Source organism: Haliaeetus leucocephalus, unplaced genomic scaffold, assembly GCF_000737465.1.
Source record: "Haliaeetus leucocephalus isolate CR32 unplaced genomic scaffold, Haliaeetus_leucocephalus-4.0 Scaffold556, whole genome shotgun sequence".
NCBI classification, from domain to species: domain Eukaryota; kingdom Metazoa; phylum Chordata; class Aves; order Accipitriformes; family Accipitridae; genus Haliaeetus; species Haliaeetus leucocephalus.
Window position 1 is genome coordinate 2,299,027 of NW_010972992.1, and position 24,064 is coordinate 2,323,090.

Consider the following 24,064-nt stretch of genomic DNA (forward strand, 5'->3'; position numbering starts at 1 on the left):
CCGGGTGCGGCCCGCGGGGAAAGCCCCCGCCCCGCCCGCCGGGGCAAGGTCCCGGCGCGCATGCGCAGAGGAGCGGCGCCGGTTCACGTCCCCGAGCCCCTGCCATTACCCGGCCGGCTCCCCCCCAAAAATCAGGCAGGTTTGAATCAAAAACAGCAAGTTTCGGGAAAAGACGGTTTTCAGAAAAACGGCGAGCAGCAGGTTTGCAAAAAAAAAAAACCGGAATTTCCCCCCAAAGCAGCAGATTTGCGAAAAATCCCAGCAACTTCCCGAAAAAGCGGCTGATTTGGAAGAAAAGCAGCAAGTTTCTGAAAAAGCAGCAGGTTTGCAAAGGAAACCCAGCAAGTTTCTGAAGAAGCAGTGGAATCGCCAAAAAAACCCCCAAAACAACAACCAAAAAAACCTCAAGTTTCTGAAAAAGCAGCGAGTTTCCAAAGAAAAATAAAGCCAATTTCCAATCCGCTGTGGGCGAGCGAGGTAAGTCCCTGTTCTGTGAGGATGTGCCGGTTGGGTTTTATTTTTAACTTGAGGCCAAATCCTGCCGGGCTGATGGCCTTCCTGGTCGGGTCATCCCACCGGATGCAAAATTAGGGCCAGTAAAGGTGTATTAGCCAGTAATGAGTATTTTGCAACACAAGCCGGCTTCACGCTGCAGCCAGAGGAGACGTGAGCCTGTTGCTAATATAGATATCTTTTTCCCCCTAGTGTTATTAAATTTTTTCCCATGTTATTGCATTTTCCTAAGCGTTATCCGAAGAGTTTCGCTGCCAGACGCTGATAAACGTCCCTCGGCTGAGCTGAGCAGCGGACACCATGGATGCACGGCGCTGGAGGGGTCTCCCGCCCAGGAATCTTTCCGACTGTCCCAACGGCTCCCGCTGGGTGATGGACGTGTTCAACGAATGTGCCCAGGACGGCCAGGACATCGCCAGCGTCGTCCTGGGTCTGGTTTCCATCTTCTGCTTCGCGGCTGCCTCTTTTCCGTAAGTATCGCTCCCAAAACCCAGCCGAGCCCTTCCCTTGGTACAACACTCCTCTCTAAAGATCAAATTTCAAGTGCAAGCTGCCTGAATTATTAAATCTACCTGGCAAAAGCAATCTGGGCTTGGAAAATTTGGGTTTAACAGGAAGAGAGGGAGCAGGCGGTACAGCCCCAAAGCCTTGGTTGTTATTATATTGTTGTTGTCATGCTTGGCAGCTGTAATAACCCATGTAAGCCAACTGCAATGCAGTCGTTGCAGGTCGTGAGTGTGGAAGAAATGTTTCCAGGAGCCCTGGGCTTCTTGGAAGTGCTGGGACAACCGTGGCAGAGGGGGCCGTGGGGGGTCGCGCTCGGTCTCGGTGTATCATCAGATTATTTCGTAACCGGAGAGGCGGTTTCTGCAACTGGTGCTTCTCCTCGCTGCTTTCTGCCCCGCACGAGGGACAGATCACAAGGGCTTGAGCCCAGCGGGTTGCTGCAAGCACCCAACGGGTCGCAGGACTTCTCATGGGGGCCCATTTGCAGGGGAGTACGTGGCTTAGCTAGAGGAAATCTCTGCTTTTCCTCCTCTGCCGAGTGCTTTGGGCGGGTGGCAATTGCGAAATGATCCAGGTGGGAGCAACAAGGAGTCCTGGGGATGGTCCCCAGGTAGTGCTGAACCAGCCAGGGGTTATGGTTTGTGTCTCTGCCCAACTCTCTCTCTGCAGGCAGTTTTACCAAGCCTGCAAAACAGGCATCATGGACCGGGCTCTATCCATATATTTCCTGCTGGGATGGCTGGGCGGAGACCTCCTAAACCTCATCGGTTCCTTCCTGGCCGATCAGTTGCCCCTGCAGGTACCGACGGGGGTTGGTTCTCAAACTCCCCTAACTCCAGGGAGGAGGGATGGGATGGGTGCTGCTTAATCCAGCACCGGGAACCAGAGACCCAAACAGCCCTGGGGATGCTCCCTTCTCTCCCAAGGATGCTGGCTCATTCCATCCATCCCAGCTGAAAGCCTTTCTTGCAGGTGGGACCAACTCATCCTTCTCCCTGCAGGTTTACACAGCTGTTTACTATGTGCTCGCAGACCTGGTGATGCTGTCTCTCTACTGCTACTACAAAGTGAAGAACCGGGGTGGAGGATGTGAGTTGGGGTTACAAGAGTGGTGGGGCTGTGCGGTCCCCTTGGCATGTCTTCCGGGCTGGCTTGTCCTCGGCTGTGGAACCAGGAGAGGGAGGAACCCTGGGGGAGATGCACTGGGGCAGAGATGCTTTGCAGATCCATTGATGCAGCTATTAGATGCCTCTTACTGCTTGCTGGGTTTTTTTCTTGGATAACCTGAGGACCTATGAAAGCCTAAGCTAGCAAATAGCTACTGGCGGTGCCTGGGGCTTCTGCAAACCCCTGCAAACCACCATGTGCAGTGTCCGGGTTGAAAACAACCCCCCCTGTGAGTTGCATTAAGTATAGAAAGAAATGACTTACTGCAGTGACATGGTGACTCCATCTTGGAGCTGGAAACCGCAGCCAGAAGTCTTGACTCAAGCCAGCGCTTTAAGGGAAGGGGTGAAGTTTTTGAGCTCTTTCGGGGTCGATACTCCTCTTGCAAATAATGGCAGCTGTGACATGATGGAGGACTTCCTCCCTGTTTGACTGGAGTAAAAAGGGCATCTGAACGGGGCTCTGCAGTTCTTGCAAGGCTTAAACAACAAGAAAAAAAATCCACTTTTTAGCACTGCAGCTTTCTGTGAACTACAAACAGGCATCCCTTGGGATTGGTAACTGTTTAACTTATTAAAGCTATTTGAACTTATTAAACCAATTGATATTTGGCCCATCAACTACATAGTTTTGTTAATGGTGGAGAGCTTGTTTACAGAATATAATACAAGTCTTGCTGTCAAAGCAGTGCTTGGTCTGGCAGGGATTTGAACATGCACTGTTGTGAGTTAAGACAGTGAAAAGCTTCTAGATGGAAGGGATGATTTTTAAGAGCCCTAAACCCAAAGAAACTCGACTGCTCTCGATCTGCTGAGATAAGAGCAGTTTCCTCCCTGATAACTTAGAAATTGCCCATATTGCTGCGAGATAAAACGACCGCAGCAGCTATTACCCAAATTACTTGGTGCCAGAGATAAGAGAGAGCTTGAAGGTTTCTTTACCCAGAGGGGGCCCTGGCACCCACCAGGGGTACTGGGCTGCACTGGGGGCTGATGGAGGAGCCCTCCCTTACCAGTTTCTGCTTGATTCCCTGCAGTCGCTACCCCAGTCAATGCAGCCTTTGTCTTCCTTTCCCTGGGGACGGTGTCGACCGTCTCCTTCCTGGGCAGAGGTGCTGTCGTGGCACAGGACCCGGCGACGTTTAAAGGGAGGTCCCTGCTGTCCGCTCATGTGGATGAGCTTGGGTCGAAGGTGAGCAGGTTCCTAAATCTGTGTGATGGGGGGAGAGAGGATAAAGTGTCCGGTGGGGTGGGCATGCCCTGCTGAACGAGTGTGACCCTGCTGAATGCTCAGCGGGGTGAGGGATAGATGGGGAGATCAAAGGCTGGGTCTTGGCCCCGCTGTCGCCTCGCACGGAGCCGTGGCATGCGTGGGAAGCGTGTCTCTGAACACACAGGGGCTGCTTGCGGCCCCCTTGCCTTCCAGCCTTTCACCAGGAGTGAGATCATTGGCTTTACCATTGGCTCCATCTCCTCCGTGCTGTACCTGTGCTCCCGAGTCCCCCAGATCTACACTAACGTAAGTGTCGCATGGTGAGCAGGGCAGGACGGCAGCCTGGTCCTGGGGTCCTGAGATTTCAAATTGAAGAGGGTTGGTGGGATCATTTTTGTCCTCTTTGCTTAGAGGTCCCAGGTCCCCATCTCTGATCATTTCATAAGGGACTATTTTTCTGTATTTCTGCTCCGAAACCTGATTCATTTTTCTCCCCTCCCTTTAACACACTAATATTTTGAGGGTGGGGCTTTCATTTTGTCCTTATTTACAAGCAGAAGTGGAGCTAAAAGGCTCTTGGCACTGAGTCACCACCTTTTTTTCTTCTTTTTTTGGGGGGGAGGGTGACTAATACTACTTTCTAGTGAGATTTTGGAGAGCTGCACCCAAGCTCCCCTCTTGGCCCTTCTCCTTCCAGTACAAGAGGAAATCCACCACCGGCGTCTCCTACTCCCTCTTTGCGCTGGTGATGCTGGGGAACTTGCTCTATGGCCTCAGCGTCCTCCTGAAGAACCCCGAGCCGGGGCAAGGTGAAGGCGACTACGTCCTGCGCCACCTCCCCTGGCTGGTGGGCAGCCTGGGCGTACTTTCCCTCGACGTGGTCGTATCCTTTCCCCGCCAACGCTTCCCTCCAGGATCGCATCCCGACAGCAAGGCTTTGCAGGGAGTGATCCTGCCTTGGGGCAGGCAGGGTTAGGCAGGAGCGTGTGGGTTGATGTTGCTCAGCGGTTGCTTTTGAGCTGTGTTTGCTTACCCGCGTGCCGGTGAGTAATTTATGGTGTTGCAACAGCAGAATGCTTCAGACCCTTGTTTGCATTAAGCTCTTTGTCCTGTTTCCACCTCTCCTGGCACAAACAGCCTTTTTTTCAGGTGGTGAGACCCAACACGTCATGTAGATCCCCCCTTGCTTGCGTGAAGAGCCTTAACCTTTTCTCAGATCTCCTTCCAGTTCCTTGCTTATCGGAGAGGAACACCCGCTGCCTGTGGAGAGAGGGATGCTCTTCTCAGCGAGCGGGGTGACAGCCTGGAGAGCTGACAAAGGGACCGGCCCTGGAGTGAGAATAGGATGATGCAGACGAGAAAGCTGGCCTTAACGCCTGGCAAACGGGCGCCTCCATCCTGGTGGCTCTTGGGAGAAGAGGACCTGAGCCAGTGGGTGACATGTTGTGCTGCTAAGACGCTGAGCCCAGCCAGGTGGCAGAGGGTGCTGCTGAGAGACCTGGTGGCTCCTTGATACCAATGATGCTATCGGGATAAACAGGGAGTTATTTGATACCTCAAAAGGTTGCTCTTCGCTGCTCTCACACCCAACCGCTGAGCTTGGTCACTTGTGCTTTACCTGCTGTCTCTCCAGGGTGATCTGGAGCTTCCCCAGTATTGGCAAATGTTAGAAGAGCCTAAGGGGTTGCGGGGAGGGGACAGAGATGACCGACCTGCCACGAACACGAGCACCCCTTATCTCTGTGGGCCTCATGTCTCCACCAGTGAGCTCTTTCTGGAAGATATAGCAGTGACTGGAACCAGCTCAGAAGGAAGGAGCAGCATAACCAAAGTGTTTCAGTCCACACATACCTATTTTAATTAGCATGGCTCACATGTCTATAAAAAAAGTCCCTGCCCCATGTACCTCCTTTGGTTTTATTTTGCCGGTTCATCTGGCAGCTCCTGCGTCTTTCTTAATGAATGTCATAGTCCCCATTTCTCTGACTTCTCGCTTCTCGCCTCACCCACGTTTAAATCACAAGGATTTCTTGGGGAAGTTGCTTCATCACTTTCTGGTTAGCTGCAGAGGCAGTTACCCAGGCAGAAGATGACGCCTCCCTGCTCAGCCTGGTTTTTGGTCCTGCCCTCTCCCATTGATGAATTTATGCCCAACACTGATGAATTTATCCCCCTCCCGAGGCCCTGCACACCAGCATGGTGGCTCCTTGACTGCAGCAGGACTGGAAGCCGTGGCGGGTTGGGAAAAACCACGTCCCCAGCAGGAGAGATGCTTTCGGGTGGGCAGGGGAGAGCGGTGGCATAGCCAGGAGATGGCTGCTTCAGCCCGGCACTGCAGGCTCCCTCCTGTGTGCTGAGCTATTTCTGCTGGGGAGGAGCAGCTCGATCTCACTGGGCAAGCAAGAAGAGTATCAACCAAAGCTTGCAGGCCCTTCAAGAAAAGTTAGCACAACTTGTCCTTTTAAAAACAAGGAATTTTCCTTTTCCTGCAGTCACTCTTAGCTTTTCTTTTTGCTCCCCTTTTCTCCCTCTCCAGCTGCTTTCCCGATACCCAACACTTCCCTGCTGCCCACCCATGCAGCTCCCCGCTTTGTGCCCCTTTTGGGTTTAGCTGTATTATCACTAATTTACAATTAGTCAGTCCCATGACATTTGTCCTTGCCAGTATTGGGAGCTGAGTCATGTTTTCAGAAAGGAAAATTATTTTTTCAGGCTCTTTGACCCTCCCTTCAACAAAGCTGCTGGCTTTTTCACTCTATTAATTCACAATTCTTGTGGTCGATGGGGCTGCTCGCCTCTTCCCTGGCCTCGAGCCAGCAGCATTTCCTCTGCTTTTTCCCTAGGAGTTGCAGAAAAACATTTCATATCCAGCACTAATACAAACCACAAGCAGATTCCTAGCAAGGTAGAAAGCACAGCTTCGTTAGACCTCAATACCTATTTATTACAGATAAAGACCCTGGGGCTTGGTTTTATTAGAGTGTTTTCTGACATTTGCTAGCTCAGCCCTGAAGTGCTGGGGAAGGCACGGTTGGTTTACCAAGAGCGGGATTTACTAAGCTGACCTACGGCAGGGGGGTAGGATGGAATTTGGCACACCTACCTTATGGAAATGAAGCTTCATAACACTAGATAATTGCCATGTACCAGCTAACCAAGAGCTTTTCTTAAAACCAAAAAACCCCACCTCTAATATAAGGAGGCAAAAAAAAAAAAAAAAAAATTTATGTTTATGTGCCAGCAGCCATCTAGGTGGTGGTGGATGGAAATTCATGTCGCAAAAAGGCTTTCGCTGAGGTTATCATCCCTCCGGGACTGTAATGCAGCCCTGTCCCCCAAAGAACCTGCAATTTAAGATTTTGCAGAGGCAAGTGTTAAACCAGAAAAGGCACAGACCAGAAACAACTTGTCCCAGAGTCAGAATGTAACCCGGTGGCAGGCTGGGGGCTGTAGCAGCCCAGCCAAAGCTGGAGGTTAGTACGCAAACCATCAGGTTCCACTGCTTTGAGAAGAGGAATGAACTGCTGCTGCAGCTGCATCGATCCTGCAGCTCGTACCTGTACGACTGCTCTGCGGAAAGGGTATATCCCTGCACACAAGCAGTTAGGGTGTCCCTGTATACCCCAAGCCTGTACATTAAATTTATCTGAGATGAGATGTGGCTTTGGAGAAGGGAAACAAACCCCCTGAAAGCTTTAGCACGCAACAATTGGAAACAGGCAAGAGGAACGGCGAGTGTCCCCCCTCCTGGGCTAACACACTCCTTTCTGAGCTTCAAGAGTTCACGGAAACTTATCTCCAACTTCAAAAAAGGTTCTGCCTCGGACAGAACCAAGAGACGACAACAACAGAATCTCAACCTGTTCCCCTTGGGGATCCCAGCTTTGAGGCAAGCACGTGCGCACCCTTCCCCAGCCTGCGTCCCATATGAGCTGCATTATACAGACCAGAGGCCCCCGGGTAAACACTGCGGCACGGGGCCGTAATCACCTGCAGATGTCTGGATGTGAAATAGGTCACATTAGAAAAGCAAAATTAAGAGCACGTTAATCAATATTAATGCCAACAGTCTCAGTTTACATCGGTTCACCCAAAGGCTGATTCCAATGGCCATGTGCAGGAAGAGCCCAGCAGGTATTTGCTTTCTCAATTTTGCCAGGATTAAGAGTTTGTTCTAACCAAAGCACATTGAAGTAGGCAGTGGACCTGAAGCTGAGCAAGGTCCCTCTGACCACCACACGTTTAAAGAGGGGAAAAAAGTCTGGATGAGGTTCACAAATCACATGGGGACCAAGCAGAGAAGGAGCTTTTGGGTGAGCACCGATGCCTGGAACCATCCACCTCAAACTGCCGACTGAACCACAACACCTCTCCTGTGCCCACCTGAGGGTTTCAACCCACAGCTTCCTCCCCCCACTATTTTTAACGCACCCAGTAAAGCTGGACTAATCCTTCTTCTCTCAATACATCTGTTCCATGTTCGCTGGATGCCTGAAGCATCAATCCCAGCAGCGGGATGCCAGCATCCCAGTGCCAGCATCTTAGAAGTACAACAGGCTGACGAGTAAGCAGCTACGTAATGCTCCACCTGTGAAGAGCAGCCCTACATCACACCCTCTTCAAAACAAACAAGTTTCAGCTAATCTAGTTGTGAGGGAAAAAAAAAAAAGCTTTCTTGCTTTCCGTGGCCATATAATCCAGCAGCTGGTTGGATTACAGATATGCTCGGTGTTTGCCTTTGTTTTCAGGCACATTTATCTACCAACAGCCAGAGCGACTGCTTCCAGTTGCTACAAAGGAAAATGTTTACAACACAAACCCCAAGTAACACTGCAAGGAAGGAAAGAGAAATAAGGAGGACACCAACCGCACACACTGCTTCCTGGGATTTTTTTTTATTTTATTTTTTTGTTTTAGTCTTTTTTTTCTTTTTTTTTTCTTTTTTTTTAGTATGGAGGCTCAAGTATCAGATGTAGATTCAATTTAAGCTTTACAAAAAACAAAATCAAAACAAAAACCCCTTTTGCATTCCATAAAAATTGACAGAAAAGCGCCTTGGAACCAGGCTATAGAAGAGCAGAACTTTCAGCAGGTCTCCTAATCAACGTCTCCTTGCAAATCTGGTTTAGTCAGTATAGTACAACACCGAGGAACACCCTCTCTTCCCTCCCACCCACCAGCCATCCCCTGTGCCCAGCCCCCAAACATACGTGGAATAGATTATTTTTTTTTCCAGTTCTTCCTCTTTCACACACCACAGTATTTAATAAATTTTTGTTTTACATTTTTTACACCAATGTAACAAAAGGCAGGAGGGGGTGGGAAGGAAAAGACAAACAATGATCCGTGTTTATGCATATAAATGGGGAAGGGTGGAAGGCGGGGGGGGGGAATACATGGACTTCTACAGAAACGTAGCCTAAGGTCTCAATAGTAAAATGTGGTGCAAAGTAGGCCTCAGAGACTGAAAAAGTTTGTACAGCTTTATTCATGGAGAGAAGATGGCGTTGCATGGATAGTACTGAATGCAAATTGTGACGTGACGTAACAGAAAAGGGCAAGGGGGGGATGAGTTTTCTAAGAAAGGAATCTAATGAGTGCATGGCATGTCTTGTTAGCATGAAGAGTATTTTAACTTTGCTGCTTTCTCTTCAAAGCCTCCACCAGGTCGTTTTTAAGAGCTTCTTGTTTTGATTTGTCTGCAAAAGTCTGCACAGACCTGCGGGGAAGAAGGAAATGCAAGTCAGAGGCGATGCATTTGAGAGAAGGCGTTTTTTAACAGTTCTCCTGGCATGTGAGTCAATAGGAAGGAGAAGCACCTGAAACCAGGCTTAGAGGGAACAAAACTCAGCTTGCCTGTTTTAATACAGAAAGCAGAAGGCAAAGTGAACACTTCAGTGAGTATATCAAAGCAAAATTCACTCTAGCAAGGATGGCACCAAGAGACACGCTTCCCCAGAAGTTCCACTCAGCCTCCAGTTGCTGGAGGGTGATTCCCAATTTTTTACATTACAGATTGGAAAAACCCCAGTGTACCACCAGCAAAGGGTGTTAGCGCTCTCGCTCTCCCAATGACCGTGACGGGAAGGCAGAGAAAATCCAGCCTCCACCCACGAACATGAAAAGGGCCAGGCTGGGGGAGCTCCTGAACCTTTTTGCAGACTGTTCACCCAGGGTCGAGCAGCCACATCAAGACTTCCCTCCAGTGTATTCACCAGTGGGAAAGGCAGCCAGAGTTTCTGTTCTTGAATTTGGTTTTCCAGTTTGTACCTTACCTAGAGCAGTTAGTGAATCAAAGCAGCTGAAGAACAGAGATACTGTCAGCAAGATTATTGCAGGGGTTCCCTTTATGCTAAAAGTTTGGTTATAGAAGAAAAGCTACATTTTTTAGGAGTCATCTTCGCTCACCGCCCTGTAAGATCATTGTGGAGGAACCTCCATTTTCAATGGTACAATAAGAAACTTCCACTTTTAAAAAAGCCCTCTTAAATGTGACCATTGATAGAATACTAATACTAATAATCTTCAGGAGTTGCTACCACAGAGAAGTGGTTAGGATCCAGTTTGGTAGGATTTCTCCCCACATAAACCGTATTTCATACCCTTTTCAGTACTCAAAGCTACCTTATTTTGCCTGGATGCTGTCTCCTGTAAACAAGGCCGCTCTTTGTGTCAGTTATTTTCCTAACATTTTTATAACAGTATTTCCATTCTCTTGTCTCTGGAGACTTCCGCTGCTTTAATAAAAATATATACATTTTATATTTTCATTTGTCACAGGCTAAAGAAGTGGTTCTTGGCCATTATCAACAAATAGTGCATTTTCCCCTTCGTCAGCTTAACATGTTAAAGACAACATCTGTAACTCATTATGAATTGGAGTGGAAGGTTAAACTGGCTCAGGGTTAGTCACTGCCGTGCGTCCTAGACATTCAGAGCTCCAGAGCAAATGAGAGCATATGAACAAATCCCTTTAAAGGCTGTGCAGAGCACAAGCAAGTGGAGGCTAGAAATGTTTCAGTGGAGCTTGAGCAGGACTGGATTTCAAGCTCCAAGGAAATTCAAGATACACCAGGCAAATGGGGGATGTGCACGTGAGGTGAGCTCACATTTACTCAGAAGTCACAGGAAGTACCAGTCTTTTTTTTTTTTTTTTTTTTTTCCAAAACTGCAAGACTTCCAAGATTTCATTCCTTTCTGCAGGGAGGATGCTAAGATTACAGGGAGTTTCTTCATTGAAGTGGTGTACCACAGCTGTAAAAAACTGATGGTGCACAAGGGACAGAGTCCCTGGGGCTTCTGGATCGAATCAGTCCAAGCTAACACCACTTTGGGTACGTGACCACGCGCTCCTTTCTTGCTCCCAAGCTAGAGTGCAAAGTGGTAAATCCTGCCACATTTCAGAGCGTGATATTTCAAATCAGGGGAAGGGGTAGAGTAACGTTGAAAATAAAAATCACAGCATTTAGTTGGCCATATTAAGAAATAACCCTTGGGTGAAACACAGATCAAATGTCGTTTATCAGTCTGCGGGAGTTAGGGGTTAGTTCTGGTCTCAGTTATCATGCAGAGGTCTTGGCTGGGTGAGTCCTGGTTTAGTGCTGGTTGTCACACCTCACAGGCAGGGGGTACCTGGATTGGTTTAGTTATCAGGCTGGATGTAGATCTGGCGCTGGGTCAACACTTGAGAAAGCTCCCTCTGCAACTGCTTATACTTTTGGTTGTCGGGGATAGCATCAATAGATCTACAGAGAGCAGTTTAGAAACGAGGGAAGTAAACAGGGAAAAGAACAGTCAGAAGAACTCAGTAACACAGAGCTGGTATTCTGGAAACCACCAGGAGCACACTCAGGAAGAATAAGGGTAAATACATAGGTTAGAAGAAACAGAAGAAAGGCTAGAGGAAAAGCCAAAGCCAGATGCTCTGTATGTTACCAGTTCTGAGCAGATCATCTCACCGATGCACAAAGTACCATGACTCAAACTGAGCAATGGGGAGACATAGGAAATAGATTCAATTACAAAAGCTTAAGGCAATGTTCACAAGGAAAAAGACTGTATTACATATTTCCTTTTAATGTTAATAAAAGCTTCCTGGCTAAACCCCTGCACACCACAAATGAAAATAGAGGCCTGTTATGAAAGCTGGGGGTTGGGGGGGAGGGGGGGGAGAAAAAAACCACCACACAGAACAGCTGCTTTCTCAGATACTGTCGACTCCCTCTGCCCATGCTGTTAAGAAGGCAGCGCAAATATTTAATTAGCACCATTATTCTATCTTCTTTCACATTTCAGTACATGAGAGAACAGCAGTATACTTATTTGTGCCATTTGTTTATTCTACATTATCACACTGTGCTAGGAGGTCTATCTGCAGTTGAAAACGAAATGATTTGGCATCACAGTTCTGTACTTTCCTCTACGAGCATGAGAACTACCAGCTTGGGATTTCTATGTAAAATTCCTAACCAGAAGTGAGCAGGGGTTGAAAAGTACAGTACAGTTTCCCTGCAGAAAGGCACAGGGGGTTTATTCACTTAATCTGTTACAGTACACTATACTTTGACCAGCGGTGTTGAGAGAAAGACAGAATTTAAAACAAAGTCTATATACCGCAAACCATTAATGTCATGACTTAATTCTGGGACCAAGTGACTGTTTTTAAGAATAGTAGAAAGAGCAGTCAGAATTTAAGTACAGCTTTCAGGACTGTGAAGAATAAAACTCCTAATTAAAAATAATTCTGAAATACAAGTGCTGCTAAATGGGCTATTTTCTTCCTGGTGAGGGAACAAGGGATTAAAACATTGCTTCAAGTTTCTGTAGTTACAAGGTAGAATTTTTCCCTAAATTCCACACAACAAATAATGTTTCCAAAGCACAGTGAGGTGAACAATTAGGGACATGAAAAGACTTTGTGTAGGAAAGGGGAGTTCCAGCAAACAAAAGCAGATCAATGCTCGGCTGGAGACAGTACCACAGGCACTGCAGGGGAATGCAGGGAAGCGAAGGGGGTCCAATAGTCAGTTGGAGAGACCCTTACCTCAGCCCATTAACGATGTCCTTTGTTTTTCCAAAATAAATCTCATTCAGTGTACTTCTGATTTTGTTTTCCATGTCCTAGAAAAAAAAAGAAAGAAACCAGACCTTTAGTCACATCAGCCGTTTTCAGGAACGGTGCACTTACACTCTTCCGTGCATCGTATGTGTTCATTTTGATGTACACCACTTGCCACAGCACGGTTCAACCCCGTGTATTCCTAATACTTAAATTCTCACAGAAGGCAGTGTGACCCTATCTCTCTGCTTGTACCAAAGAAATAAAGGCTTAGCTCTACTCCTGTCCTCTCCTCCCAGTTACTTACCCTAGGCTATGAGATGTCTTTCTGGACCACAAGAGGGCAGTTTCTGTCCAGCTATCAATTTTTCTGCATTCAGTTGCAGAAAAGGAAAATGCATTTCACCCCAAACTTACTCTGTAATTTCCTGGCACTGAATGGACTATAAGTGGCAAGTCAGCCATTTAGCATAACCAACAGGTCAATAGTTTTGTGCTTACAGGTTACTTTGCATTTTTGAGCTGGTGACTCGTTCATTAAAACTGCATGGTAAACAGCTTTGAGAAAGGTCTTGTAAATAAGCAACATTTTTTCATTAGGTCGCTTTCACTCGAGCCAAAAACTTAGAAAAGGGATCAAAAAAGAAGTACCTGCCCTACTTTTATTTCCCAGTTCCTTTAAAAAAATGCATTATAGTCTATTTGAGTTGAGAATTTCCTCCTTGCTTGCCAAAGTGGCTACGAAGATCAAGGACGTCAAGAACACCTTCCTACAGGACAGTGCAATGAGACAGCAAACTAGTGTTGCACCGAAGTCCTTCTGAGCAGCTAACGCAATCACATCCTTCACTCATCATGCTGAGCATACATGACTGACAGCTGCCATAAAATCAAACCAGTGGATTTAATAAGGACTTGATACACACTGAACTTTCAGTTAAAGGGACAGTTCTGTATAACACAACCAGACTTTAAATAATTCCACCCAAAAGTGACTGTAGAAGCAAACACGGGGGTAGGAAATTGTTAACTAGTTCTCAGGAAAGGAACACTTATTTTACAGGAAGGTTATTGCTGTAATGAGCAGGAGACAAAGTGCAGAGTGGCGTCTTTGTATCTACAAACAGTTGGAAGTCATACTAGGAGTACTGAGCCATCAAACGCTGAGCAGCACTCACATGATTAGACTTGATACAATATGAATAAATAACTTGTTCATAAAGACAAAAGCAACAACCTTCTTAGGCACAGGACCAAATATGGGTAAGGGAGCCTGCAGCAGGCTAAGGCTGCGGTGGCTTCACAGCACTCACCTCTACCAAGCGTCCGATATTGGCTATGTGTGGAGAGGAGTCACTCACAGTCTCATCTTTCTCCATCTAGAAAGGAAAGACACAGGTCTATTGATAACATGCAATTCTGATGGTAGATGCATGACACCTTTCCTTGTCAAGAAAGGGGATGGAAGAAGTGGGTCTCAAAATCCTAAACTAACTATTCTTTCAGTATGCAAACAGACTAGTAACCTACTGAGAAATTCCCAGAACTAGAGAAAGGCTCACATGTTGATAACAGAAACGTAGTGTAATAAAAACCATGAATCAAAATAAAACCCTGCTGTAGATCCCTGGTGTAGACAGGCACTACAAAATTGTCATTCCCTACCTACTAAGGGGCTGCAGGAGATCTACAATAGCGAACGTGTAACGCGACAAGAAGCACAGCGTATCTATATGAAAACAAGGTTGTTGTTGATGAGATGCACACAAGGATGGTGCTGTCGGTTTAACAGCTGTGAACTATCCCTGCAAAAACAGCTGTTTCTTTTAATCTTCATCTCAAACACTACTTCCGACCACACATGGGACACATTCTCCATTCTCAGGATCTCCTGGCAAAAGACACCTTAGGCATTATTTACCTTCCAGTAGAGAGGGAAGGTGAAGAAAATACAAAAATCGCAACTACCTACAAGACTGGTGACAATTTAAACTACTGCAATAATACAGAAAGAGAAATTGGACAATTTGTAGTTCTTTTTTTTTTTTCTTTTAGACCAAAAAGCTGAACTAACATTTACCTATCAGGGGAAAGGAGGTACAAAGCAGTGAGTGTGGGGGGAAAGAAGCAGACTGCCCTTTGCAGTACAAATTGAGAGCTGGATCAACTTAAGTGTATAATGATACCACGCACTTAGTGTAGTATCTGTACAGGAGACAGGTACCTGAACTAGGTGAGATTTTTCATCACAAAGATAAAGAAGTGGGAGCCAGTACTGCAGAATGCAATACTTGCTTTATTTCATCTGACTTTGCCCCATATAATGTCCATCCAGAGGCCATGGCTGACCATCCATGATCTGTGCTAGGGAAAAGACCATCTTCCCCAGTTCTTGAGATGAAAATTCTGGCTAGACACAGACAAGCTGTTGAACAATGAACATCAGTCCCAGGAACCTCAACAGATACAAGATGTGCTGAGATGGCATGAAAACAAAACTGGGAGAAAAATGTAGTGGGAAGAACGGTCTTCAAAGGGTTTTACTAATCCCACTGAATTCTCTTATCCATCTGTTCATATCCCTCCCTCAGGGCAGAGTTTAAAAATCTGGGCCAGCTACAGGTTTCTTCTAATAAGCCAAGTCTCTAACAGGCTTGGGGAAGCATGTAATTTAGTTGGAACCCTGAAGGCAAAAGATAACCTAGAAGAGGGGGAGAAAGAGAACAAGGACATTTAATTTTTCCTTTAGATTGCAGTCAGATTGTTTACATGTAATGGAGACATGCTGCCTGGAGAACAGATCCAGTTGCAGTAGAGGGAGAATATAAATCTGAACTATGCAAACACACATATACATGTTACGGTGAGTTTGGGAACTATCAGCAAATTGACCAAATCTGGGGCAGCCAGGGAGTTGGCAGTGGGTCATTTACTTCCACAGGCTCCCTGCCGCATCTCCTCCACACCTGGACAGGCCGAGCTCATTGGTAAGAAGCAGAATCTGAAAACAGAATTATTTTTTTGCAAAACGTATATTATTACATCTCCATAAAAACTGCTGCCAGAAGGAAAACATTTTTATATGCTATAGAAGCCCAGATGTTACAAGAGGCTGTTTTAATGGAGTTCAGAGTCAGTAAGCAGCCATGTTATACAAACAGCAGAGTTGTTGGGATTTTTAAAGGTTCCTTCCGGTGGCTGTTACCGCACGGACCTAAGCAGAAAGCCTATAGCTGCTTAAATAAAGGGGTTAATTTGCTTCGAGGGGAAATTCCATTCTGTAAGTTGATGTTAACAAGCAGCTCATCTTCCCACTGTCACTCCCCATCTGCTGTTGAGCTCAGCCAAAAACCTAACGCTCCAGAAAGAGCCAAGTACAATCTACATGGCTCAGTCGCTCCTCTCCCGTTCGAGAGATACACTGCTTGGCTTCCTTGCCTCATTTCCCCAGCCATCTGCTGCAAGTCTGACTCAGAGGGAAACTCACTCTTCTGGGTATATTAAGCTCTCAATGGCTGGCTGGTCACTTTGGATGTTTCCTGCATGGAATATAGCAGCTGTTTGGGCTTTCTGTAAACAATATTTGGAGGAAGAGTTAATACGAAGAGAGAAATTTAAGCTGGATAAATACTTTGGTTCATCATGAAAGCGTCTAAAAATACTAGAAAGATAAGAAAGAAACTCATCCACCGTTTTGCTCTGAAGAACTGACAACAACATCCACAGCTGCTCTGGCCACGGAGCGACGTGAAAATCTCTTTAATGAAACACAAACAGACCAATGCAAGCCAAAGGCTTCCAAGCCACAGGCAGTGGGCAGACTGAAGTCTCCAGGTGGAAAATATGTGGAATTATTTGGATATCACTGAGACAAAATTTGGCCTCTCTCTCCAGCACTTATTTCAAACTGTAACGAGATAAATGAGGGTTGTGAGCTCTACGGAGCTTGCAGCTTTGTAGAAATCAGCTGAGAACCTACCTCATCCTTTCATGGCCTTCATGTATTTTCACTCTAACCGGTGTAACCAAAGATATCCCATATACTTTACCAAACTGTATATTCAAAACCACGAGCAAATCTGGGGATGCTGCATCAGCTCTCTATGCCACTAGCCCATACGTGCTCAACTCTTCTTTTTCTAAACCAGCTATTACATAACTGAACCACTGTAAAATCCATCAGTTCATGTGAAGCAGAAATAATATCCCAGACAATTACCGTTCAGTACATCTCTGCTATCCTCTGCACCCCAAAATACTGCTCAGTTAGCAATTAAAGAGACAGTGCCTCCAGGAAACTGGACAACCGCTGAGGGGGAGCTTAAGGATCGCGACAGCTACAACTTGAAGATCCCTCTGGTGGAAAAACACCCCCCAACGCCCCGCTTAATGCTACAACATCTGGAAGTCGGTGGGATAGGCCTTTACATGAAAGCTCAACTTGATGAAAACATATGACTCTCCTAATTGCAGAGCACAAGCCTTGGAGGATTTACCTATTATGATAAATGGCAGAATGTCTCTGCTGGTGTTTTATTGAGCAGTAATATATCACAGGGCACATCTTCCTGAATGCAGGGAATGCTTAGTTTGCAACAGACCAGCCTTCATCCAGCTCTGCAAAATGTTCCACCTTTGCTAGAGAATATTTCAAGTATGAAAATAAAGCAGTACAGATGTGCGTTGAATCTGAAATCCCAGGCTTCACTTCCCCTACAACTTTATATCCCCCCCTTCCCACACCTCCATATGTAAATAAACTATAGGTTTTGAGCCAACTTCTTTCTCAGCAAGCTTGCACTTCCTCACAATGTTCATCCTGGCTCAGGAAACACACACAGGTTCTTTGTGCGCAATGAGATCTCAGAAAGGCACCTGTTAGTCTTGCTTTTAAGGAAGGGGCTCCAGAAATCTGTCCAACAAAGTGCAGTTTTGACTATTTGCCAGAAAATGGGAAGGCTACATCTACTTTGCATAAAATGAAACAGGATCATACAGCTGCTCTTACCTTAAATAAAAGTGCAGCCTAATGAAACCTCAAAATTCAGCCAAAGCAATAGAGTGCCGTGGCAAATGACACAAGTAATTCCAATGTACACAAAGAGGACGGGACCCTAACATCTGTCAGAGAGAAAAATCATCTGCCAGGCATCTGGCTTGAATCAGGAGGGGGGTGGGAGTTACCTGCAGTCATTGGACAACATGCAAGATAATTGAAAAGCTGCTGGCATTTTTCATTTCCCTGCAAGCACTGCTCCCTTTGTTGTAAATTGGAGGTAGCATGTCCTGTCCTTTCCTCTCAGACACACAGCACTTCAATCTGCGGCCCCTCGGCAAGGCAGACGGCATATAACACGCTGATCACTCCTTCCCTATCCAAATTCCAGCCTCAGTCCTTGTATTGACTGAAGCCTGCCAGTGTCAGACGTGAGCTGGGAGTTACTTCCTCCATCCTGACCCGTGGTGCTTCAACGCTGAGCTCTCCTGAGTTGCATCCAGGCTCGTCTCCAGAACAGTTTGTCTGGAAGAGCACCTTTGTTTAAGCAACTGTAAAATTAGAAGTTCTCTATCTGACATTGCATGCCTCTTGGAGGAGGACAATAGCAAGGGAAAAAAAGAAAAAAAACACACCTCAGCTTTCTCCTTCCAGTTCTACCAAAAAGTTCTTCTATAACGTCCTCTGGAGTCAAAACAGAGATGGCTACGTACACTGTGTTGGTATTTATGTATGACAACACATATTGCTAAAGATTAGAACAAAACCTTCACTAGGCAAAAAGGCAAGAGTTCTTCCATACAAAAGGACTGCTTCAGCAATGATCTAATGAAGTGTCCAATGTGAAGATGTCACTTAAGCTTTAATTCTCCCTAAGTTTTCAAACCGAAATTATGATCTATGGATCCCACATGCATGGAGCTGGCTGAGAACTCTTCTCATCCTCTCAAGATAAAAGTTCATACGTGCACATACATAAATCCATTATGCATATACGCAAATTATGTAAAAAAATATATAGCACAATACCTATGTTTTTGTGTTGTATACCTCTGTGTGTATATACACACACATTTCTATTGGATCAGGACAGAATCTGAAATCTTATGTTGTAAACAAAACCAAAATCCAAAACTCCATTCAGAACACATCACAGGACATTTTATTACAATTAGTCTGTAACTCCAGCTCTTTAAAAGAAACTTCCAACTGACAAAGCAGAAGCCTGAAGTTCTCATAAACTAAAGCTACACAAAAGAGGTTTTCAACTTCCCAAAACAGGCTGAGTCCTCCATCTACCATGTCTCTCCCTCCCTTTCCTTATTCTGTCCCCTTACAAGTATACAATGCTTGTACAATTACTTTCCCCTTATAAAACAAAGACAGAGACAACTCCTATTGTAGCACATGAAAAGCTGCATTGGGAAAACCAATGAAAAGTAGTAGTTCAATGAATTGGAAGAGATATGTCCATTTTCAGTGTATGACACTAAAGTAGACATAGGCTAGGGACATGACCTTTAAGTAGTATATACCCAGAACGTAACATCACATGGCCCCAAGCCAGGTGTAAGAATACTCAAAAACACTGTGTCTTGGGGAGAGAGAGGAAAAAAATTATTCTTACAAATTCAGTGCAATGTTTAGGAATAGCCTAAGTGGAAGCCCTGTAGTAACAAGAGTCTGGGGATATTCAAGAAACACGAAAACAAGTTTTTCCAAATAGTCTTGACAAAGGCAACAAAAACCCCCATGTTTGTGTCTGATGCAGGGTAACAATATTTCACCAATAGGAAATGACAGCAGAGGACAGCTATTTCTAGACTCTTACTTCTAGATCCAAGTTCAGCTCTACCACGTTACCACGTTGTCCATTCACAGCAGAACAAATAGGACTGCTTGGTTACTTGCACCAAGCATAATCTGCAGACATTAGAAAGGGGAATTACTGAGCAAGTGTTTCCATATGAAGTTGAAAATGCTCCCCATAGCATTTCAATGCAAGACATGCCCAGCTCTTCGTTGCTGCCAGAGGTGGTGAATTAGGAGGCATTACATTAGCTGTTCCTTTGCGCCTGCTCCTGGCCACCAAGTTAATCATTCCAGTCATCACTCGAAAAATAACTGATTTGCAGCTATGAGGCGAAACTGGTTTCAAAGTAATGGCTCTCAACAGACTTCCCTTTCAAAGCATTGAAACGTTCTCTCTGCCATCAGTTTATAAGCCAGGATATTACAAAGCTTGTGAACACTTCAAAAGCTTCCACTGAAACACAAGGACATCTGCTATTCACATTTTAGGATCAAAGGTGGTCAAGTAGCTTAAATGTTGAGTTGACCAAAACCATGTACAATTTACCATGGACAAAATTATTTCAAAATTATGGTTAGGACATCAGCTTACTGGTATCATCAAGGTAAAACTATAACAGACCATCCAAGAGATAACTAGAACTTACTTTCGGTGCCTGCAGTTTGCTGCAGACTGTATGAAAAGCCTACCAAAAAGTAAAAATAAAACCTGCCGTCCTTAGGTGATGTGGCAAACTGGATTTACAGCAAAGTAAAAGCCTTGCACTCAGGAGTTTAGTCCAGCTACAGCTAAATAAATGGCTCAAGACAAACAGCTCCTCCTCACATAGCATACCTCAAGGCAGCATGAAGATTTTCATTTTCTGCCGTGGATTCTGATGAAGCCTGTCCCATTAAGCCTGCTATGGCATCTGCAAACAGAAAATCTCCAGCCCAAAGCTAAATTCTAAAACTCGAGTTTCCATTGTTTGTGCAGCAGCAGCGCATCATTACCCCAGTGGCTTTTTTATGGTTACTTACATTGGAAGCAGGCCCCTGCTTTAATGCATCACATATGAATTAAATGATCTGCTGTTAAAATGATGACAGAAGCATGAATCTCCCCACTAAAGCTTAGAGAGTGAAAGTCAAACTAAACAAGGCCTAGGAGTTCAGGCCAAGGTGTACTGAGGACACCCATTCTCAACAGACTCTTGTTTTCCTTGGCACAGCTCTCACAAACCATAAGGCCACGGCCAGAGTCAAGCCCTTGGCCTCCACTTCACAGCTATGATTTAAAGTATTAGGAAGGCCTGTGATTAAATATTTGTCCGGGTCACCATAACTCGGGTGTAATTACTGCAAACATTTTAAAAGAGTATGCAACGCTCAAAACTGTCTCCAGATGCCTTCCTTCCTCCCCCGCCATGCTTTTCCATCAGCCTCTTCTGTAAATCAACAATGTGGAAGAAAAATCACCTAGGTCTAGGGCAAGCTTCTGCAACTGCAATATTAACACAATTTCAATTCCTCTCTGCAATCGCAGATCCTTCTTTCCTTCACCTGGCTCAAACCTGTACAAAAACATGAACTGTTTAACAGACTCTGCATTGTCCTTTGTATCGAAAGCAACAGTCTGCCCTGGGAAGTCTCATAAAGGAGTTTTAGCTACTGCCAATCTCTCTAGTCACTCATGACCATACAATATGCCTCCTGTCCTCCAGAGTTTATTACTCTGCTCGAGTCACTGATTTCCACAGTCCAGATCTTAAGCAACCGCAATTCATCAGCACCATGAGGTAGGGAGATGGCAATCTTTAGCAGGTGGCTGGGGCAGAAGCATCTTCACCCAGTGAAGTCAAGTCCAGCAGATCCTGCCTGTCAGAGACTAAGAGAGCCAACAGTCCTCAGTTTGGCACCTTCCTTGCGAAAAAAGGCTCTCTCAAGAGGAAGTCAAAGTAATTAACACTGGCACAAACCCCCCAAATGTTTAGAAGAGATTAAGTTTTGGTTTTTTCCTTGGAGATTTTTTTAAAATCAGCATCCTGGTACTGCAGGAGAAAAATATTAAAGAAGGATACTAAAAGATAACTGATGTCTTTAAGAACAAAAGAATCCTATAGTCCATGCAAAATACAGGTTCATTCACAGCGGCCTAGCTGGCTTTTAAGAGAGAGACATAACAAAAGAGGTCATCTTGTATTTTTATAATCCTATTGGAATCTTCCAGTAACAAAGTGGGCAAATCTGACAGGATAAAAATATCTGCCTGGGTAACACATATGGAAGTATAAAAATTTAGCAATACCAAAAGACAAACTAAGACTTATAAGCAAGTCTAAACTCCTACTGAATGTTTTATATTTTCAATTGAAAGCTATACTGCCATCAAGGAAAGTTCAAGGGGCTTCCTGGTAATTACATACTTATGCATTAACTGTTTCACTGGGCTGCATACGCAGCAGGAGAATAGATGTTTATACAACACCTCACAAAATCAACTTTTTGTGCCTGACTGGGGCTACTGGGTATATAAATAAGGAAAGGCATGCCTTGGGTCTGCAGCATACGCTCGTGCCAATATACAGACATACCTGTCTGGTAAGGCTCCCTCCAAGGTTCATGGTACCAGAACCAGTTTTATTAGTCTGCAGCCACAGCATCACTGTGGAGGTCAGCTTGTAATGAGCAGTACGACCACTGGATTTCTCCTGTAAGTGGAAGGATAACAAAAAGGGATAGAGACAAAAGGTTAAAATCCCTCCAAAAACTAAATGGTGGCTGGCCTAGAAGACCCCACAAGCAACAGGACAGACATGTATAACTCCACTCACATAGCACAGTCTGTTTCTTAAAAACAATGATAAGTGTGCACATTCCCCTAATTTTCCAAAGCAAATCTAGTTGGAGCAATTTCACCTCCTATTACCTTGTGTTTATTACCTAATTAGTGATATTTATCTGTAGACCTTTATGTAAAAAAACCCCCTAATCTCAGGATCATATGCACAGAAAGTAACATACTTTCAATTCTTCTGGGATTCTTTTTGATTACAGCCCTGACTTATCTCTATCCAAATTGCTTCAGGGAATTTTCAAAAATTAACAGGGGAAAGAAGTTTACAGCCCCTAACACAATATTGCATTGTTCAGTGGAACACCTGTGCTCGTTAATTGTCTGGAATTAACTGGGGTTTGTTTTCACTTAGGTATATCAGCTGCCCCAGAGGCTGTACCTGAACCTCCACCACGTGGATGGAATCCCAGCATCCCTTAATCTTCTTTGATCCATCTCCAGCTTTCTTAATGAGGATCACCCCAGCAAAACCATGATCCAAATCCCAGAGGTAGACAGAAGAGACTCCACCTTCAAAATACCTGCAGGACACAATCCAACAAGCACGTTAAAAATAAGCAGGATCCAAGCCAGAGTCAGATATCAATAATAATCTTAAATAAGCAGAATCTCTATATCCTAGTAAGGGTTTTTCTTTTAAGACGGCACACTGTCACCAGTTATATACCTAGAAACACAGCAGTTTAAATCATTTTATAATACAGAGACTTTAATTACAAAAAACTGTACATTTCTCTAAAGGAGAATAAAAGCATAGTGAGAAACAGAGCTAGTTACAGATTTCTGCAGTACCTGAGCAAACAATTCCTCTGATTCCAATTACCTATAACAGCTGGTAAAAGCATAAGCTACAAAGTAGGCCAACACTTAAGGCTTTATTTTACAGTTTGTTCTTCCCCTTCCCCCCTCATTTTCTGTCACTATTGGGAAAGTCTGGAAGTTCTTAACAACAAAGTCCGCTAATTAAGACAAAAGGGAGCAAGTAAGTAGCTTTATGCTGCTGTCTCAAAAGTTTGTGTGAAGCTGACTTAGTGATTTATTGCAAATAGAGTTGAACTGAAACCAAGCTTCTTCGAAATGAAGGGATGCTGTTGAGGTTTACATATTAGTCCAGCTTCAGATACAGTATACAACAGAAAGTAAGCTAGACTACCTAAATCTCAGGTTTCTGGTAGCAAAATAACACTCTTGGAAAACTAACAAAGCAACAACATCTGCAGAACCCCACTCCTTCTTTATAACACTAGTACTAGGCTCCTTATGTGCCAGATGGAAGACACACTTTAAAATAATAGTAAACAATGCAACACTGTAGGAAGAAAGATGCAAAAGCAGCAATTTTGGCTTCTAGAAAACCAAAACTGTAACCCACAGCATTTTACCAACTGTTTCCATTCTCAAGTGTCCTGGTTTCAGCTGGGATAGAGTTAGCTGTCTTCCTGGTAGCTGGTACAGTGCTGTGTTTGGAGTTCAGTATGCGAAGAATATTGATAACACTGATGTTTTCAGTTGTTGCTCAGTAGTGTTTAGACTAAAGTCAAGGATTTTTCAAGCTTCTCATGCCCAGCCAGCGAGAAAGCTGGAGGGGCACAAGAAGTTGGCACAGGACACAGCCAGGGCACCTGACCCAAACTGGCCAACAGGGTATTCCATACTGTGTGACATCCCATCTAGTTTAGGAACTGGGAGGTGGGGACAGAGAATCGCCGCTCGGGGACAGGCTGGGCGTCGGTCGGCGGGTGGTGAGCAATTGCACTGCGCATCATTTGTACATTCCAATCCTTTTATTACTACTGTTGTCATTTTATTAGTGTTATCATTATTAGTTTCTTTTTTTCTGTTCTATTAAACCATTCTTATCTCAACCTACGAGTTTTACTTCTTTTCCTGATTTTCTCACCCATCCCATTGGGGGGGGGGGGGGGGGGGGGGGGGGGGGGGGGGGGGTGTTTGGTGGGGGGGG

At 45.1% G+C, this 24,064-nt stretch overlaps 2 protein-coding genes across 6 annotated transcripts in view; one reads left to right on the forward strand and one right to left on the reverse strand.

Annotated features, from left to right (window-relative positions):
• Nucleotides 1-189: 189 nt before the first annotated feature.
• On the forward strand, nt 190-11,025 carry PQLC2 (PQ loop repeat containing 2). Of its 4 annotated transcripts, XR_774965.1 has the most exons (10): nt 190-477; nt 746-983; nt 1,690-1,819; nt 2,022-2,109; nt 3,224-3,378; nt 3,613-3,705; nt 4,097-4,282; nt 4,616-4,962; nt 9,057-9,296; nt 9,415-11,025. XR_774965.1 is itself a non-coding variant. In XM_010577263.1 (8 exons), exons 2-8 carry the CDS (start codon nt 814-816, stop codon nt 4,712-4,714), a joined length of 921 nt encoding a protein of 306 aa, XP_010575565.1. In that variant the 5' UTR covers nt 190-477; nt 746-813; the 3' UTR covers nt 4,715-5,930. The 4 variants fall into 4 exon arrangements, 1 of the variants encoding a protein (XP_010575565.1); XR_774964.1 differs by having other exon boundaries at nt 9,057-11,025; XR_774966.1 differs by having other exon boundaries at nt 4,616-4,830; nt 9,057-11,025.
• Nucleotides 8,279-24,064, reverse strand: part of CAPZB (capping protein (actin filament) muscle Z-line, beta) — a 62,577-nt gene continuing 46,791 nt past the window's right edge. Inside the window, exons 5-10 of one of the 2 annotated variants that reach the window (XM_010577261.1) lie at nt 22,481-22,622; nt 21,839-21,955; nt 13,771-13,836; nt 12,443-12,519; nt 11,032-11,144; nt 8,279-9,118 (exon numbers count right to left, since the gene is read on the reverse strand). In XM_010577261.1, coding sequence (XP_010575563.1) covers nt 11,042-11,144; nt 12,443-12,519; nt 13,771-13,836; nt 21,839-21,955; nt 22,481-22,622 — 505 coding nt within the window. In that variant the 3' untranslated portion in view covers nt 8,279-9,118; nt 11,032-11,041. The remainder of the gene's footprint in view (nt 9,119-11,031; nt 11,145-12,442; nt 12,520-13,770; nt 13,837-21,838; nt 21,956-22,480; nt 22,623-24,064) is intronic. The other variant, XM_010577262.1, reaches the window with a different exon arrangement.